This window comes from Scyliorhinus torazame, chromosome 1 (genome assembly GCF_047496885.1).
Source record: "Scyliorhinus torazame isolate Kashiwa2021f chromosome 1, sScyTor2.1, whole genome shotgun sequence".
NCBI classification, from domain to species: domain Eukaryota; kingdom Metazoa; phylum Chordata; class Chondrichthyes; order Carcharhiniformes; family Scyliorhinidae; genus Scyliorhinus; species Scyliorhinus torazame.
This window is the reverse complement of record NC_092707.1, coordinates 148119744-148138520: the sequence shown is the minus strand read 5'-3', so window position 1 is coordinate 148138520 and position 18777 is coordinate 148119744. Positions and strand designations below refer to the sequence as shown.

Here is an 18777-nt window from a genome sequence, read left to right as displayed (position 1 = left end):
TAGTTTAATCGATGTCCATACCGTTCACTGCAAAAACATTTCTCTGCAGGGAGCTGCAACTTTCAAATGAACATCCCTAGCTTTCTGTGCTAATGACAGGCCAGAGCTCCAATAGCTCTACCCCAAATGTGAATTTAACATTTCACGTCACATGGAAATCCTTTACATACCAGACACACCAAGATCTGGTATGTTAAAGACTGGACAGCAGCAGGTTAATGCAAGAGCAGCTAGTTGTTGGCTGATATGCGTCTCCTCATGCAGTGACCATTGTGATGAAAATGAAGAATGAGAATGTTGATTGAGAGTGTGAGCACGCTTACCAGCTGTCAGCACCAGCCTCACTCTGAAACCTTTTACATCCAATCAGGCCGTGCATGAAACTGCAAAATCCTCACAAGTATCCTCCTAGGGAATAAACACTCAACATTACACACATACCAATGATGATTATGTCTCCAGCTCTCTCTCACACCAAGCAGCTGTCATCAGGGAATCTGTATCAGACAGGAAGGAACAGTCCTGTCCAGGGTGGGAAGCCCTTCCTCCCACCCCCAAACTCACTCACTCTCCCAAACCATCAGCTGCTATCACCTATACATCAGCAGGATTTGAGTTACCTTGATTGTTACACTGTCCTTAAGGCAACTCACTCCAGCGTACGGAACTGACACTTGTGACTCAATCTACCAGGTCTGGTTTAAAGCCTGTATTCCAATTTGTTTCTTTCAATACAGAGGAAAAGAGAAATTGGAAGCAAGCAAGGCTGTAATGAGTTAGCCTCTGATTACAGTCCACAGTAAAACATTGGCAAATGGCAGACACCAGGGATTGAACACAACCAACATTGTGATCTCAGATTTTCATTAGAAGGAATGCTATTGAATAAAGCTGGCTGATTACTCTGCAGAAATACTGCTTCTTGGGCTGGTGGGCGTCTCTGCAGTTTGTTTCAATCTCATTCCCTTCACGAGAAATTAATCTTTTATAACATTTCCCACTATCTCAGTAAATAAATTACACTCTGATCTAGCACCGATGCAGAAAGATCAGAAAACTCCGACATCAAACCCTGGTCTCTGCTGAGTAACTCTGAATACAGAGTGTGGCCATAAACAGAATTGGAAAGCAATGTCCTTGGCAAGAGGTGGTTTTACTTCAAGTGTAATGGGATTTTTTGGGCAAGATGTGCAGAGCCTTTGGAGTTTATCTAAGACCTCAGGCATTGTAGGTGGGTTCAGAACTCTGTTCTAGCTAGTGGGTCTCCTGTTGCGATACTTATAGAGCAGGTCAGAATTTCACAAATTAGATTTGCTGCTGTTGGGAACTGTGTGAATGTGGGATTTTAAACTCAATGGAGGGCGGCACGGTAGCACTGTTGCGTCACAATTCCAGGGTCCCAGGTTCGATTCCCGGCTTGAGTCACTGTATGTGCAGAATCTGCATGTTCTCCCCGTGTCTGTATGGGTTTCCTCCGGGTGCTCCGGTTCCCTCCCACAAGTCCAAAGATGTGCAGGTTAGGTCTATTGGCCAAGCTATATTGCCCCTTTGTGTCCAAAAAGGTTAGCTGGGGTTTCTGGATTACGGGGATAGGGTGGAGGTGTGGGTTTAAGTGGGGTGCGCTTTCCAAGGGCCGGTGCTGAGTGGCCTCCTTCTGCACTGTAAATTCTATGATTCAATGAAATAGGTTAAACTACTTTTGAAAAATTCCATATAAATGGCATTTAAGTATTTTTTTTAATATGAAGTTGAATCCTGTAATTTCAGCCTAATTTCTCTTTTTTCCATAAATTTAGAGTACCCAATTATTTTTTTTCCAATTAAGGGGCAATTTAGCATGGCCAATCCACCTAACTTATACATCTTTGGGCTGTGGAGGTGAGACCCACGCAGACACGGGGAGAATGTGCAAACTGCATATGGACAGTGACCCGGGCTCAAACCCGGGTCCTCAGCACAGTAGGCCCTCAGCACCGTAGGCCCTCAGCACCGTAGGCCGCAGTGCTAACCACTGTACCACCATGCTGCCCTAATTTCAACCCCAATTATTGACTCATGCACTGTAAGCACCAAATTTATCAGGTCTCGATTAGAAATCAGTATTTTCATGCAACCTATGCAGTAAATTTGTATAACATTTATAACTGCTGCTCAATCTTTTAATGTTTAAGGGTAATATTGGGGCTAGACCACTGGGCATATGGAAGAAGTAATGGCAGAGAGAGACGGGTGGTATAATGCTAGATGGGAACGCGCGAGCAGGGTGGTGGTAGATCAAATGGAGCCATTAGAAGCACAATGCTGAGTCTGTTGCATGGAAATTAGTTATTAACCAGTGATTTATCGGGGTGCTGATACTGCTCCCCCTCCTTACCCCTATTCTCTGCTCGTTCAATTCAAATGAGCTGAAATAAAATATTTTCAATGGTTGAATATCCTGCCAACACACACGATGAATGGTCACTTGGTTTATATTCCACTGCACAGATGCCATTAATTGTGCCATCATTCCAGGCAGCCTGTCTTAGAAAATATCAACAAGGTTAGACAAAGTCAGCATGGATTTATGAAAGGGAATTTGACAAACCTACTGGAGTTTTTTTTGAGGACGTAACGAGTAGAATAGATAAGGGTGAACCAGTGGATGCGCTGTATTTGGATTTTCAGAAAGCTTTCGATAAGAGTCCCACTTCACATAGTGTGCAAATTTAACTAAATTTAGCTTTGTGTGCAAATTTAATGGTCATGGGATTGGTGTAATATTTTTTTTTAATGTAATTTAAAAAATTTATTTAGAGTACCCAATTCATTTTTTCCAATTAAGTGGCAATTTAGGTCAATCCACCTACCCTGCAGCTTTGGGTTGTGGGGGCGAAACCCGCGTAAACACCGGGAGAATGTGCAAACTCCACACGGACAGTGACCCAGAGCCGAGATCGAAACTGGGACCTCGGCCGTGAAATAGCAGTGCTAACCACTGCGCCACCGTGCTACTCGGGATTGGGGTAATATATTGCCATGGATTGAGAATAGGTTAGCAGACAGGAAACAGAATAAGATTAATTGTTTCTTTTCCCAAGTGGCAGATAGTGACCAGTGGGGTCCTGCATGGATCAATGCTTGGGCTCCAGCGATATACAATATATATCAATGATTTAGATGAGGGAACCAAATGTAATATTTCCAAAGCTCTGATATGAAACATAGTGGCAATTAGAATGGTGAGGAGGCTGTTAAGAGGCTTTAAGGTGATTTAGGCAAGTTGAGTGAGTGGGCAAATACATGACAGATACAGTATAACATGGATAAATGTGCCCACTTTGGACGGAGAAACAGAATATTATATAAATGGTGATAAATTGGGAAATGTTGACGTACAAAGGGACCTGGGCGTCCTTGTGCACAAGTCACTGAAAGCAAGCATGCAGGTACAGCAAGCAGTTAGGAAGGCACATGGTATGTTGTCCTTCATTGCAAGAGGACTGGAGCACAGGAGCAAGGATGTCTTACAAGGCCTTCGTGATGATGTGGAGATGCCGGCGTTGGACTGGGGTGAGCACAGTCAGAAGTCTGACAACACCAGGTCAAAGTCCAACAGGTTTGTTTCAAATCACTAGCTTTCGGAGCACTGCTCCTTCCTCAGGTGAATGAAGAGGTAGGTTCCAGAAACATATATATAGACAAAGTCAAAGATGCAAGACAATGCTTTGAATGCGAGCATTTGCAGGTAATTAAGTCTTTACAGATCCAGAGAGAGGGGTAATCTCAAGTTAATGAGGTGTGAATTGTCTCAAGCCAGGACAGTTGGTAGGATTTCGCAAGTCCAGGCCAGATGGCGAATTTGAATTGTCCAAGGCGGCCTTCAGGACGCGCAACAATGCAAAATCACCGAGCAGAAACTTATAGCCATGTACCGCACACATGGGTACGGCTTCAACTGGGACCTTGGATTCATGTCGCATTACATTCACCCCCCACCATCTGGCCTGGGTTTGCAAAATCCTACCAACTGTCCTGAGGAAGGATCAGTACTCCAAAAACTAGCGATTTGAAACAAACCTGTTGGACTTTAACCTGGTGTTGTAAGACTTCTTCCAAGGCCTTAGTGAGACCACACCTGGAGTAGCGTGTGCAGTTTTGGTTTCTTTACCCAAGAAAGGATATACTTGCATTGGAGGGAGTGCAGCGAAGATTCACCCTGATTTCTGGGATGACAGGTGTGTCATAAGAGGAGAGATTGGGTCGACTAGGCCTGTATTCACTGGGTATCTCATTGAAACATATAAAATTCTGACTGGGCTGGACAGACTGGATGGAGGGATGTTGTTTCCTCTGGTTGGGGTGGAGGGAGGTTCTAAATAATGGGTCACAGCCATAGGATATGGGGTGGACCATTTAGGACAGAGGAGGAGGAGAAACCTCCTCGCTGGTGGTGAACTGTGGAATTTTATTTACCACAGAAGGCTGTGGTGGTCAATGACTGAATACATGAAAGAAGGAAATAGATAAGATTTCTAGGCCCTAAAAGCATCAAGGGATATGGGGAGAGCACAGGGGTATGGCGTTGAGATAGAGGATCAGCCATTGAATGGCAGAGCAGGCCCAAAGGGCCAAATGGCCTACTACTGGCCCTATTTTCTATGTTACTTAATCACCAGAAGAATTCTGTCCTGAATATTCCCAATGGTAATTGGGCCTATAATTTGAAAGTAGAGAATGCCTCCAGTACATGGGGGTGGGGAAAGGTATTTGGATGAAAGTTTGATTATAAGCAGAATCCTGATAAAATGTAACCCGAGAAATGTTCCCTCTTGTTCAGGGCCAATAACTAGTAACAGTTTAAAAATGTCAAGATACACATCATGAAGTCACCCAATAACCCAATCAAAACTCATGCTGAGATGCAATTCCACGAGCTTCAAACATATTTCCAGTGGCTCATACAAGTGACCATTTTTAAGGTGTCAGCCCTGTTGCTTGGATACTTGGGCCTCAACCTACCTTTACTGGGGCCATGTCGAGGCAGGCCAGGTACAGGAACTATAACCTAGACCAGTTTAGGTAAATTCAGGACCTTCTTGCTCAACATGGCTTACTGCCATAACAAGAAATTAGGAGAGTTTAGAATGAATTTATAGTTGACAAATCGAACCAGTTCCTCCTACTTCTCAGTTAGCTGGTATGCCAGACAAGAGACTCAGCCCAATGAGGCTGAATACTAAATAGTATGTGAAGCAAGATATTGGGAGACAGTGCGGGGATGTAGAGTACACAACCATAAATAAATCACAACTAGGCACAATGTCAAAATAAGGCACGTCTGTGCTTCAACCAGTCTCAAATAAATGGATCAGAACGTTGCAGATTGAGGTTCTACAAAGTTTCCATTAGAGTTGAACGTGCAAAAAGGACAGGAAGGAAGAAAAGATTTCCATAGGAAGCTGCAGCCTGCTCAACACTTTGTGGGAGAGTCTCAGCATCACAGGTGCTGTCCTTATGCCTCAGTACCAGACAACCAAGAGCAAGGAATGGCCATCTCTAAAAGAGTATCTAACCAGCTCTTCATGATATTCAATGGCATTACAACCTTTGATTCCATTAACACCTTGGGAAGTGGGGCAGGGGATGGTCACTGTTGACCAGAAACTCAACAGAACCAGCTGCATAAATAACATGGTTATGAGATAAAGTCAGGGACTGGGCATTCTATATTGAATGACTTACCTCCCAACTTTCCAGAGCCTCTTTACTACTTACAAGGCACAAGTCAGAAGGTGAAGGGAATATCTGCCTGGATGGGTGCGACTCCAATATCAGTCAAGGAGCTCAATAATACCCAGCATAAGCAGTCCACTTGATTGGGCCCCTATTTCACCACCTTAAGCATCCACTCACTCCACCACCAGCAGATTGTGGAGGGAATGTGCACTATCTGCAGGGTGCACTGCCAGAACTCCCCAAGGCTTCAACGATGACAACTCCCAAACCTGTGACCTCCAGGACCTAAAAGGACAATGGCAGCAGGTGCATGAGAATACTTTCTACCTCTAAATCACAAACCATCCTGATGTGGGTGGTTGCTTTTCCTTCATTATTGCTGGATCAAAATCCTAGAATTCTTGACCAAACAGCAACATCTGCAACACATATACTGCAGCTGTTCAAGAAAGTGGCTTACAATCACCTTCTCGAGAGCAACTACAAGTGGGCAATAAATGTCTGGTCTTGTCAGCGATATACATATCCCAAGAATTAATAAAATAAAATACAGCAACTTTCTTTGATTGTACGAAAGAGTCTCAGCAAGGATCCAATGGATAAGGAGTCTCCACCTGCAATCAAGCTAGATTCTGTTTGAACTCTTAAATGACAAACTTGGATAGACATACACTAGGCATAACTGCAGAAGTGTTTTGGAGGGGTGGTAAGCCAGTGTTTTGTGCTCCATTATTGCTTCTGAATTTGACGCAAGCCAACATTTTCGATCCTAAGAAATATGAAATCGCTGATAGAAAGTAATTTCTCCAGCTCAACACAGATAAACCTGAAGTGATCACTTCCTTCTTCCACACCATAATATTGAGATTGCAGTCACCAATTCCATGAACCTTGTTCAGGCTAAATCCAATAGTCACAGCTGATTGTAAAGATGTTCATTTCCTTCCCCAAGATAACATACTCCTGTTGAATTGCTCTTGGTCTCTCCAGTTTCCATGTTGATTTCCTAATGCTATAGGTTGATAGTATTAGGAAATCAATCTGTCACCAAATCTCATGTGCTTTCTTTTGCACATCGCCTCCCTTTTATCCCCTCCTCCTTGAAGGTGTTGGCACTGAGTACCTTTCCCACAAGAGCCATTCATCACGTGAGCTGAGACCGAGTGTCAGCAGCTTATTCAAATGGGGGAGCATAACAATTGAACACAACTCCAACCTTTTACCAACATACACTCAGTTCTCCAAGGTTACTGTATGGTGATTAGGGAGTGGGATCCTTGCTGACTGTCCTCTCAGCTGAAATAAATCAGCACAGAATGGAGTTGGAACCAGGGCCATTTTTTGTTTGTATGCTTTGCACCATTCTAACCAGTGCTTTCGCAAACTCAGGCAGCAGGACAATTCAGCAAAAACCTTTGTGGAGCCAGAAGATAAACCTGAAGACTGTACTTGGACATGTTGGGCAGTACTTGCTATTGAGATGCTATGCTTCAGATTTTACCTTTGTTTCCAAAAGCATCTAATGTTGGGCAACTGATGCGGTAATTAGTCAACCAGAAACTTACAGCTTGCGAGAGCAGAGTTAGAATGCATGATAATAGGGAAACTCTCCAATGAGCCATCTTTGTCCTTTCAGACCAGCCAGCTTCACACATTCAAGTCTCTCCACTCTGTTACACAATCTGTGATCCAACTCTCCCACTTTATTTCTACTTTGAGAGTTCACCAGGGCAGACTTTCAGATGAATAGCACCGATTTTATTATAAATACAAGTTAATTGAAAATAAAACAGCAATAATTAGAAAACATTCTCTGTACAGGCAGTCGGCTGGCACAGAGGATTCAAACAAAAATATTTTAAAATAATACAAAGTGGTAGAACAAATTGGCAAGATGTTTCTTGTGCAATTCTTGCTGCAGTATGCACAAAAGCAAAGGTAGTGCTGAAAGCACAGGCAGGATCCTGGAGTGCAACTTCCAATTCTGCAGCCTTATCCCGTGGTACAGATAGAGGTCCTTTGGCCAACCTTCACCAGACCTCTGGCTGCAGCAGTGCTCCACCTCTTTCCTGGAGTGCTTTCTTGCGTCTATTCCCTTCCCCCTCAAACACCCAATGCACATAATGTGGAGTGCTCCAGGGTAATGAAGAGAACATGAACATTCTGCTGGACACAGCCAACCCATAGTAATAATCACATGATATTTATCAACCCACAATCCCAAAATTGCAAAAGATGCAATTCAACGGTTCATAATTAGATTAAAAGGATAGGCCTCCTCCACCCCCCTCTTTCCAATACAACATTAATCCTTTAAGACTAGCTCCCAATCTCTGTTCCTTCACTGTAAAAGTAACACGATTCAGCACCAACAGTCGCTATGCTGTGACTGAACACAGCTGGTTTCAGTGTTTTGTGTCAGCTCATTCGAGCAGGATGATCCTGCTCTCATTTCACTATGACGGAGAGGAACTCCAAAGAAATGTCCCCAAACTGGTCATGCCGATGGCTGCAGACAATAACATATCCCATGATCCTTGCAGCCCATTCGCTGAGCAGTCCACCACTGATTCTTCAAAGCATCCGCATGCTTGTACACATGGAGTCAATCTGTTTCTGAGAGCTTGGCTCAAGTGACATTTCCAGCAAAGTGTCACTGAGTCAGGCACCTAAACATTCCCACATGTAATAGCCTGTTTCGGTTTATGCTCAGGGTGAGGTCATGGGTAAGAAGGAAATGGATAGATGCACGAGGGAAGGTGGACTCAAACATGACAGGCATGGCATTAATTCACACCATCATTAGGCGACACCTCCTACCGGGTTGGCTTCTGTTTTTGCTCCCTGAGAAACCTTATGCTGGTGCCCAGGCAGCTGTAGTGTGTCTGGGTCCGAGAAACCACGCCTATCAATTAAACTGGTGGATAAAGAGAGAAAGTAGTGATTAATCTGCAGCCATGCATCAATGAAAATAACAAAGTACTAGTCAATATGCTCGTATAAACTTAATTTGCATTCAAATGTAAGATGGCTAAGCAGGTTCCAAGACATAATCAGAGGCATTTCTTTGGAGATTTTCTCTAGAAGAGAAATAAGAGCAGGATAACAAAAGGCGATTCAGCTGTAAAACCTCATCCTTGTAGTATACAAACTACCTCAATGAAGCCCATCCTCCACTACCCCAACTCTTAAAAGCCCATTCTTGCATCACCCCAACATTTCAATAGAATTGCATCCTTCTAATACCAGCTATCCCACACAAACCCCAACTCTCAATTGAGGACCATCCTTCTGATGCACCGACATTTGCATAGGAAACAATCTCTCGACTTGCCCAGCCTCAGCTCCACTAATGATTGTGTTTTCAATATCAAGATATTTGCCACTCTCCACAGACAGAAATTCTTGTCTTGTCTGAATTAACTTTACACAATCAGTCACTGGCAAGGGCAGGCAGTGTCTGCAGAGGGAGGATGGCAGTGCTGATATACATATCACTGTATGCAGTGGGATGGCAGCGCCGATAGGTCAGGGTCAGAAGCTACTGTCGACTGAAGGACAGCAAAAGTACATTACACTGGAGTTTTGTGCTTGTTGCAAACAATGCCACATGCATTTACAATTTATTTTTTTCATCAGTCAATCCTTTGATTCAAGAACAATTCGGTTCATTTGCTATTTCAAATTATTTTGACGCACACTCAATAGGAGTATATAAGCACCTGGTTCTCCCCCAATCCAGAGTCAAAAACTCCTGTCAAGAGCTTCAATGCTTAGCCATTAATCCAGGCCTGTAGGAAATACTGAACAAATCCCACCATGCTGCAATACTGGCACAAAGCACTGGGCTGCACTGAACGAGTACCGAGTACAGGCTGTTCAATCTACCAGAATTCGGCTAAAGGAAACAACAGAGGGCAGAAAGAGAACCAGACAGACAGATAGGCGAACATACACAAGAAGTGGGGAGGGAGATAGCGAGAGAGACAGGCACAAATATTTACAGACACAGGGAATGGGGGAAGAAAATGAATGAGAGACACGCGCAGTCAAACATACATGGGGATGGAAGGGAGAGTGGGAGACTGGTTCTGTACCTGGGTGGCATTGGTCCACACAAGACTGCACAGCAGTTAGTGACAATACTGTTGTAACTATAAGGATTAGTGCTTTCCTCTGAGCTTCGCTTACTGGACCATGAACCTTTTATCTGTTAAAACATTAAAGCACAAAGCATTACAGACAAAGCCGGATCAAAACATTTATGTCACAATTTCCGCTTTTCAACTGCATATTTTTCCACTGCTTCTTTGCAGAGCTCTCCCCTGTAAACTCCATCACTTAGCAACTTTACAAAATACCTTGGGACACATCACTCCAGTCAAGTGATGGGTGATGGCTTACCAATATGAAGCATTTAACCGTCTACATTATGTATCAGCCTCGCAAACAAGGGATCCATCAAATATTTGCAGGACAGATTCTGTAGTTTAGTTAGAGTAAATCTCCCTCTACACTTTCAAGGTATGGCATGGGTCAGACATAGAGTAAAACTCCCTTCACGCTGTCACATTGAATACTCACATGGACACCATAGAAGAAATTAGTTTAATTCTCTACAGTTAAAGAACAGCAGCTTCCACTGTGTTTCTCTAAACCTACAGCCACAACTGCATCAGTGACATTTCCATTTCCTATGCATGGTTTCTCTAAATTGTCAATTAGAACAAAGTTAGGTGCAACCTGATGATGAAAATCAGGTGTCTTCTGAAAGCTCATAAGACAACATATTTAGATATTCTCATGCCCATCTTATTAGTAACCTCAAGAAATATAACTAGATTAGTCAGACATGAACTATCCTTAAGAAATGCTGACTTTGATTACTGATACTTGGCCAAGTACTCCAATACCTTGTCTCTTGATGATTACAGTAACTTCCCCACAACTGATAAACTGACAAGGCCTTTGGTTTTCTGGCTTCTCTCTTCCTCCCTTCTTAAATTTTACAATCCAAAGGCACAATGCACAAATTTTGAAGTGTGATGAACGTAGGAATTTCAGTTGTACTATATGTATTTGGTGCAGCAAGGGTTAACCGCCCATGTTAGTGTGTGCATGACTACTGCAGTGGTGTATTTAATAATCCTGGTTTGCAAGATAGCTAGGCTTTTTGGGAGCCAGGGGTGCAATTAAGACATCATAAATGCTTGGGCTAATCGATTTCTGTTTGGATTAAGAGGTTCCCTGTGGAGTATTTAATTAGAGACCTTTGCATTCAGGTAGTAAGATGATGTAACTAATATGAGGAGCTAGATTACCAGGCATTTTATGAAAGAAGCAGAGATTGTTCAATTGGTTCCTGGAAGTCAAACCATGAAGACCTCAACTAGAGATCCTGAATTGTTGACAGGATTCAGCTCTATCTCTTAAAAACAATCTGAAAGAACATCTCTTTAGCAAGTACGCCTGGGTCTGCTAACTGTATCTAAAAGTGGATTGGGCTCAGAGATGGTTTTGTTGTTTGAGTGGGAGTAAAGGTAGCAGTTAAAGGTTATTGTGTCACTTTCTTGATTACCATTGTTTAAAGGGCAATTTAAAGCTTTTTTTTTTTGCATGATGTTAAATATAAGTTAATACTGTGTTAGTAATAAAGTTTGTTTTAAAATCCCATATCCCTATTTTGTGAGAAATCATTCCTGGAGTGAGGTATCCTTTTCTCACAATCCAATATTAGGATTTCAATCCAGTATCCTAGCCACTGTTGGGGTCTGGTCCAGGATCGTAACAGGAGTACTAAGGCTCACTCTGCAATTTCCTCATGTCTCTTAATACCTTAGGGTAAAAACCATTAGATTCCAGTCATTTATCTGCCATATGTCTCATTACTTCCACCATTTAAAAAAAACTTGGATTAAATCGAAGTTCCTCCCAGGGCAGCACGGTGGTGCAGTGGTTAGCACTGCTACCTCACAGAGCTGAGGACCCAGGTTCGATCCCCATCCCGGATCAGTGTGTGTGGAGTTTGCACATTCTCCCAGTGTCTGCGTGTCTCACCCCCACAACCCAAAGATGTGCAGGGTAGGTGGATTGTCCACGCTAATTTGCCCTTTAATTGGGAAAAAATTATTTATCTTTAAAAAAAACTTTTAAAGTTCCTCCCCTTCCCATAATTTTTGGTTAACTTTTACCTGATATTTTCTCATCTTTTTTGAAAATGGTTTCAACTTATTCATTTAACCCATTTGCCATTTCATTCTGCTGTCAACTGCATCCACCTTTAATGAGCTCAGATTGTCGTACCCCATTCTTTATGAGACTTAATCAACACCGTGGCTGTTCGTTTGGATATCCCTTGCAAGTTCATTTTTCATATTCCTTTTTTGTACCTCATTGCTTTCTTTGTTTTCTTTTGTTGTGTTTTATTGCTCCTCCAGTCTGCTGGATTTCTACTTTTCCTTGTATATGCATTTTCTTTCACAAGGCTGCCCATTAACTAATTTGGTGACCATCATTGCTTACCCACACAATTGAAGCTATTGCTTTTTAGGTGCATGTGTTGCTTCTGTATCATGCAAAACTCTAACCCCTTCCCACTGTCGGGCTGCACGTTTACCCAATAACAGTCCGCCCAATTTACCAGTCAAGTTATTACTCAACCATTCAAAGTATATTTTACTTAATTTTAAAATAGAGAGATGGCCGGGTACTAAAGGACATAGCTGCTAGATTGGGACGGCAGCAGGTGGTGAGGGAACCAACAAGAGGGAAAAATATACTCAACCTCATCCTCACCAACCTGCCTGCTGCAGATGCACCTGTCATTATTTTTCGGTAGAAGTGACCACCACACAGTCCTTGTGGAGACAAAGTCCCGTCTTCACATTGAGGATACCCTCCATTGTGTTATGTGGCACTACTATTGTGCTAAATGGGGACTTTGAACAGATATAGCAACTCAAGACCATGAGGCGCTGTGGGCCATCAGCAGCAGCAGAATTGTATTCAGCCACAATCTGCAACCTCATGGCCCGGCATATCCCCCACTCTACCATTACCAGCAAGCCAGTGGATTAACTCTGGTTCAATGATGAGTGCAGGAGAACATGCCAGAAGCAACATCAGGCAGATCGAAAAATGAGGTGTCAACCTGATAAAGCTACAGCACAAGACTACTTGTGTGCCAAACAGCTAAAAGCAGCAAGGAATTGAATGAGCTAAGCGATTGCACAACAAACGCATCAGATCTAATCTCTGCAATCCTGCCACATCCAGTTGTGAATGGTGGTGGACAATTAAACTCACTGGAGGAGGCAGCTCCACAAATCTCCCCATCCTCAATGATGGAGGAGTCCAGCATATATGTGCAAAAGGCAAGGCTGAGGCATTCGCAACAATTTTCAGCCAGAGTGCCGAGTTGATGATCCATCTCAAGTCTCCTCCAGAGGTCCCCAGCATCACAGATGTCAGTCTTCAGCCAATATGATTCACTCCACATATCAAGATATGGCTGAAGGCATTGGTTACTGCAAAGGGCCCTGACAATGCTCCTACAATAGTACTGAAGACTTCTCCTCCAGAACTTGCCACACTCCTAGCCAAGCTGTTCCAGTACAGTTACAACACTGGCATCTACCCGGCAATTTGGAAAATTACCCAGGTGTGTCCTGTACACAAGAAACAGGACAGATACAACCCAGCAATTACCGTCCTAACAATCTTCTCTCCATTATCAGCAAATGATGGAAGGAGTAATTGTCAAGTGGCACTTACTCAGAATAACCTGACCACCCTGACTTGGAAATATATCATCGTTTCTTCACTGTCGCTGGGTTAAAATCCTGAACTCCTCCCTCACAGCACTGTCGGAGTACCTATACCTCAGGGGCTGCAGCAGTTCATGGAGGCAGCTCACCACCACCTTCTGAAGGGCAACTGGGGATGGGCAATAAATGCTGGCCTAACCAACGATGCCCACATCCCGTAAATTAATTTTAACTGTCCGTGTGGAATTTGCACATTCTCCCCGTGTCTGCGTGGGTCTCATCCCCACAACCAACATGTGCAGGGTAGGTTGATTGGACACGCTAAATTGCCCCTTAATTGGAAAAAAATAATGAATTCGGTACTCTAAATTTCTAGAAGAAAAAAGAATTTTAAAAAATCAACACAATGAGGCAACCCAAACATGACAGGTTGAGCATCAGGGAGAGACTGCAATTAAGAGAGGTGAGATACACTGACAGATAACAAGATTGACAAGAGAACCATAGTGAGCAAGTCCAACTGACTGACTTTTTATTGCACCAATGTGCAATTCAAACTCAAATTCTAGAGGTGCACCCAATTATTGCACTCATTACTCAGCAATATTAGGAACAAGTTTGCATGCAATCTATGTCCTTATTAAATTCAGTAAACCAGAAAATTTACGAGGACTCTGGAAGAAAAGAAATGTGTTTACAATGAAATTAAAATTAGTCCTGCTTCCTCTCCCCACATTTAGTTTTCATAGAATTTAGTGCAGAAGGAGGCCATTCGGCCCATCGAGTCTGCACCGGCTCTTGGAAAGAGCACCCCACCCAAGGTCGACACCTCCACCCTATCCCCATAACCTAGTAACCCCACCCAACACAAGGGCAATTTTGGACACTAAGGGCAATTTATCATGCCCAATCCACCTATCCTGCACATCTTTGGACTGTGGGAGGAAACCGGAGCACCCGGAGGAAACCCACGCACACACGGGGAGGATGTGCAGACTCCACACAGACAGTGACCCAAGCCGGAATCGAACCTGGGACCCTGGAGCTGCGAAGCAATTGTGCCATCCACAATGCTACCGTGCTGCCCGGTTGCAATGACTCTACAAGCTCGAAGCGAACTGAGTCAAGTAGGTTCCAGTCATGACTAAGGATTTTAATGGTTGGTGTGCGGCTTCAAACTGAATAAACACCAACTGGTTCAACACATTAACATGCAGCTTTACTCATCCATCCATATGGACTGTTGAGCTCCACTTCAATAATGGAAGCATAGAAGAATTATTCAGCAACAAGTAATGATGACAAAACATTAAATAATAAAAGAAACATTTCTAACAGGCAGAACGGTGGTGCAATGGTTAGCATTACTGTCTCACAGCGATGTGGACTCAGCTCCAGATCACTGTCTGTGTGGTTTGCAATTCTCCCCATGTCTGCACCCCCACAAAAAGATGCGCAGGGTAGGTGGATTGGCCACACTACATTGCCCCTTAACTGGAAATATTTAAAAAATAAACATTTCTAACAGATATTCTCAAAATTTCTGGATATATAAAACTGGATATCAGGATGTCATGTATATTAAATGAAGCTGGATCAGGATAAATGAAGCTGGCTCGTGAAGGTGTGTAGGTGCTCCCATTCACCTTTATAATAAATCAAGACAGGTGTGGCTGGGTGTTCTTTTATTTATTTTGTTAATTTAGAGAACTCAATTATTTTTTCCCCAATTAAGGGGTAATTTAACGTGGTCAATCCACCTAGCCTGCACATCTGTGGGTTGTGGGGGTGCGACCCACGCAGAGAATGTGCAAACTCCACAGACAGTGACCTGAGGCCGGGATTGAACCTGACTCCTCAGTGCCGTGAGGCAGCAGTGCTAACCACTCCGCCACCGTGCTGCCATGATGGCTGGGTGTTCTTTTGTGATCCATTTGATTGATCACATAGAACTAGTCTTGATGGAACAATAAGTGAAGCCACATTTACAAAGGCCAGGCAGCAAGTTCTGTTTTGCAGCGACACAGACACAAACAGACAGGCACACACACGCAGACCGACGCGCGTGCGCACTGGCCGAGGCACACACGGACAGGCACACACGGGCAGGCACACACGGGCAGGCACACACGGGCAGGCACACACGGGCAGGCACACACGGGCAGGCACACACGGGCAGGCACACACGGGCAGGCACACACGGGCAGGCACACACGGGCAGGCACACACGGGCAGGCACACACGGGCAGGCACACACGGGCAGGCACACACGGGCAGGCACACACGGGCAGGCACACACGGGCAGGCACACACGGGCAGGCACACACGGGCAGGCACACACGGGCAGGCACACACGGGCAGACACACACGGACAGACACACACGGACAGACACACACGGACAGACACACACGGACAGACACACACGGACAGACACACACGGACAGACACACACGGACAGACACACACGGACAGACACACACGGACAGACACACACGGACAGACACACACGGACAGACACACACGGACAGACACACACGGACAGACACACACGGACAGACACACACGGACAGACACACACGGACAGACACACACGGACAGACACACACGGACAGACACACACGGACAGTCAGTTTACTCACATCTTCATTTGTTGTCAGGTTGGAAGCCACCAGGTACGTGTGGAACCCTGAGAGGCCCAGAATAGACCAGACTGAAAAAAAACAGACCACCAGCTCGAGTGCGGTGAGTGGAGTCAAGGAAATGGTCCTCCTAGAGTTCAAACATAACCCCAACTCTCCCAATACCCATCCTCCCAGCTACCTCACTCCTGGCCTGACCAAACCTCCATCTATGCACAGGTGAGCCACTCAGGCTCCCTCAGGCACTGAGCATGCAACCTCATGCCCTGCTCAGCATCTGATTGTTTTAGTAGTATCAAAGTTATTGTTGTGTTAGGTTATAATAACAATTCAGGGAGTGAAAGGGGGAGGGGGGCATGAGGCCTGTATTCAGTCCTCTGTCAGCATTGGTCTGTACAAATCCTGTGGTATGTGTCTGCCCCAAGAATCACTCCTCCTCAAAACCTACCAGAACTGCTCTGAAAATTACAATCTCTAGTCTAACAAAAATTAAACGTGGCCCTTCTCCAGTGCAGGAGATAAAATGACCGTTCGGTGTAACTTACAAGACACGTGGTGCCAGATTCATTCACAGCTCTGTGCTGAGTTCACTGATGCAGCCGGTCAGTTATTTGGTTTACTAGAAACTAGCCTCAGTGCCCGGGGATAGATAGGGAAGACGATCTATGGGGGAAGGAGACATGAGGAGCAATCAGACAGTACCCCTGACTCCCAATCACTGGTGTGTGGACACCCTCGATCCTCAACCATTCTACTGCCCTCACCATCCACACACGGATAGAAAATTAGCACTTGCGCTATTGCAGAAAGGAAAAAACCTGTGAAATTGTAGCCCAGTGAGAGTCTATGCCCAGGGAATTGTAGCCCAATAAGTCCATGCCCAGAGAACTGTAGCCCAGTGAGAGTCTGTGCCCAGAGAATTGTAGCCCAGTGAGAGTCTGTGCCCAGAGAATCTTAGCCCAGTGAGAGTCTGTGCCCAGAGAATTGTAGCCCAGTGAGGATCCGCTCCCAGGGAATTGTAGCCCAATGAGAGTCTGTGCCCAGAGAATTGTAGCCTAATGAGTGTCTGTGCCCAGAGAATTGTAGCCCAGTGAGAGACTTTGCCCAGAGAATTGTAGCCCAGTGAGGGTCTGCTCCCAGGGAATTATAGCCCAATGAGAGTCTGTGCCCAGAGAATTGTAGCCTAATGAGTGTCTGTGCCCAGAGAATTGTAGCCCAGTGAGAGTCTTTGCCCAGAGAATTGTAGCCCAGTGAGGGTCCGCTCCCAGGGAATTACAGCTCAATGAGAGTCTGTACCCAGAGAATTGTAGCCCAGTGAGTCCGTGCCCAGAGAATTGTAGCCCAGTGAGTGTCCATGCCCAGGGAATTGTAGCCCAATGAGTCCGTGCCCAGGGAATTGTAGCTCAATGAGTGTCCGTGTCCAAGGAATTGTAGCTCAATGAGTGTCCGTGACCAGGGAATTGTAGCTCAATGAGCCCGTGTCCAGGGAATTGTAGCCCAGTGAGTGTCCGTGTCCAGGGAATTGTAGCCCAATGAGTCCGTGCCCAGGGAATTGTAGCTCAATGAGTGTCCGTGTCCAAGGAATTGTAGCTCAATGAGTGTCCGTGACCAGGGAATTGTAGCCCAATGAGTCCGTGCCCAGGGAATTGTAGCTCAATGAGTCCGTGCCCAGGGAATTGTGGCTCAATGAGTGTCCGTGTCCAGGGAATTGTAGCTCAATGATTCCGTACCCAGGGAATTGTAGCTCAATGAGTCCGTGCCCAGGGAATTGTAGCTCAATGAGTCCGTGCCCAGGGAATTGTAGCCCAATGAGTGTCCGTGCCCAGGGAATTGTAGCTCAATGAGTGTCCGTGTCCAGGGAATTGTAGCTCAATGAGTCCGTGCCCAGGGAATTGTAGCTCAATGAGTCAGTGCCCAGGGAATTGTAGCCCAATAAGTGTCTGTGCCCAGGGAATTGTAGCTCAATGAGTGCCCGTGTGCAGGGAATTGTAGCTCAATGAGTCCGCGCCCAGGGAATTGTAGCCGAGAGAGTCCATGCCCAGGGAATTGTAGCCCAATGAGTCCGTGTCCTGGGAATTGTAGCTCAATGAGTCCGTGCCCGGGGAATTGTAGCCCAGTGAGGGTCCGCTCCCAGGGATTTATAGCCCAATGAGAGTCTGTACCCAGAGAATTGTAGCCCAGTGAGTCCGTGCTCAGAGAATTGTAGCCCAGTGAGTGTCCATGTCCAGGAAATTGTAGCCCAATGAGTGTCCGTGCCCAGAGAATTGTAGCCCAGTGAGTGTCTGTGCCCAGAGAATTGTACACCCAATGAGTCCATGCCCAGGGAATTGTAGCTCAATGAGTGTCCGTGTCCAGGGAATTGTAGCTCAATGAGTCCGTGTCCAGGGAATTGTAGCCCAATGAGTGTCCGTGCCAAGGGAATTGTAGCTCAATGAGTGTACGTGTCCAAGGAATTGTAGCTCAATGAGTGTCCGTGACCAGGGAATTGTAGCCTAGAGAGTCCGTGCCCGGGGAAATGTAGCCCAATGAGTGTCCGTGCCCGGGGAATTGTAGCCCAATGAGTGTCCGTGCCCAGGAAATTGTAGCCCAATGAGTCCGAGTCCAGGGAATTGCAGCTCAATGAGTCAGTGTCAATGGAATTGTCGCTCAATGA

The 18777-nt window shown here is 45.0% G+C and overlaps 1 protein-coding gene across 1 annotated transcript in view; it reads right to left on the bottom strand.

Moving 5' to 3' along the window:
* The window catches only part of zdhhc18a (zDHHC palmitoyltransferase 18a), a 56049-nt gene that overhangs the window by 16339 nt on the left and 20933 nt on the right, over positions 1-18777 (bottom strand). Inside the window, exons 6-8 of the mRNA XM_072500995.1 lie at positions 16125-16227; positions 9816-9928; positions 8539-8635 (exon numbers count right to left, since the gene is read on the bottom strand). Of these exons, the coding sequence (XP_072357096.1) occupies positions 8539-8635; positions 9816-9928; positions 16125-16227 (313 nt within the window). The remainder of the gene's footprint in view (positions 1-8538; positions 8636-9815; positions 9929-16124; positions 16228-18777) is intronic.